Source organism: Bison bison, unplaced genomic scaffold (assembly GCF_000754665.1).
Source record: "Bison bison bison isolate TAMUID 2011002044 unplaced genomic scaffold, Bison_UMD1.0 scf7180017864369, whole genome shotgun sequence".
NCBI classification, from domain to species: Eukaryota; Metazoa; Chordata; class Mammalia; order Artiodactyla; family Bovidae; genus Bison; species Bison bison.
The window spans coordinates 4,648,086-4,648,469 of NW_011494941.1; the positions used below are offsets into that span (position 1 = coordinate 4,648,086).

Genomic DNA, 384 nt, shown 5'->3' on the forward strand with positions numbered 1-384 from the left:
TATGAGCCATACGAATACATGCAGAAGGAACCCATGCAGGGACCCTCTTACTGCAGCAGCCCACGGGCCCACAATTTCTTCCCACTGGACCAGGCCACTATAACTCCACCTGCAGCCATACTGCCCGACATGGGACCTGAACCAATACCTCCCCCTGACGTTGTGACCTATCCACCTTTATTTGATCCCCAGCCCTCCAGGCAGAGTATCTCGCCTCCCTACACTCCGAGCACTTATGGTGAGTATGAACTGACACCTGTTCCTGGTAGCATTATTTACCCTATACTCCTTAGCACTTGGATGCAAGCTTGTGTAAGCTATTTGTTTCTCATCTGGAGTACTAGTTTGGGGTGATACTCTTAACGATGACTAACACTTCTTGAG

General features: G+C 49.7%; 1 protein-coding gene across 4 annotated transcripts in view; it reads left to right on the forward strand.

The window, feature by feature from the left end:
• SCML1 (sex comb on midleg-like 1 (Drosophila)) overlaps positions 1-384 on the forward strand; it is a 37,907-nt gene that overhangs the window by 13,473 nt on the left and 24,050 nt on the right. For 3 of the 4 annotated variants that reach the window (XM_010855882.1, XM_010855881.1, XM_010855883.1), the window contains one exon: positions 1-238. In XM_010855882.1, the coding sequence (XP_010854184.1) occupies positions 1-238 (238 nt within the window). The remainder of the gene's footprint in view (positions 239-384) is intronic. The other variant, XM_010855884.1, reaches the window with a different exon arrangement.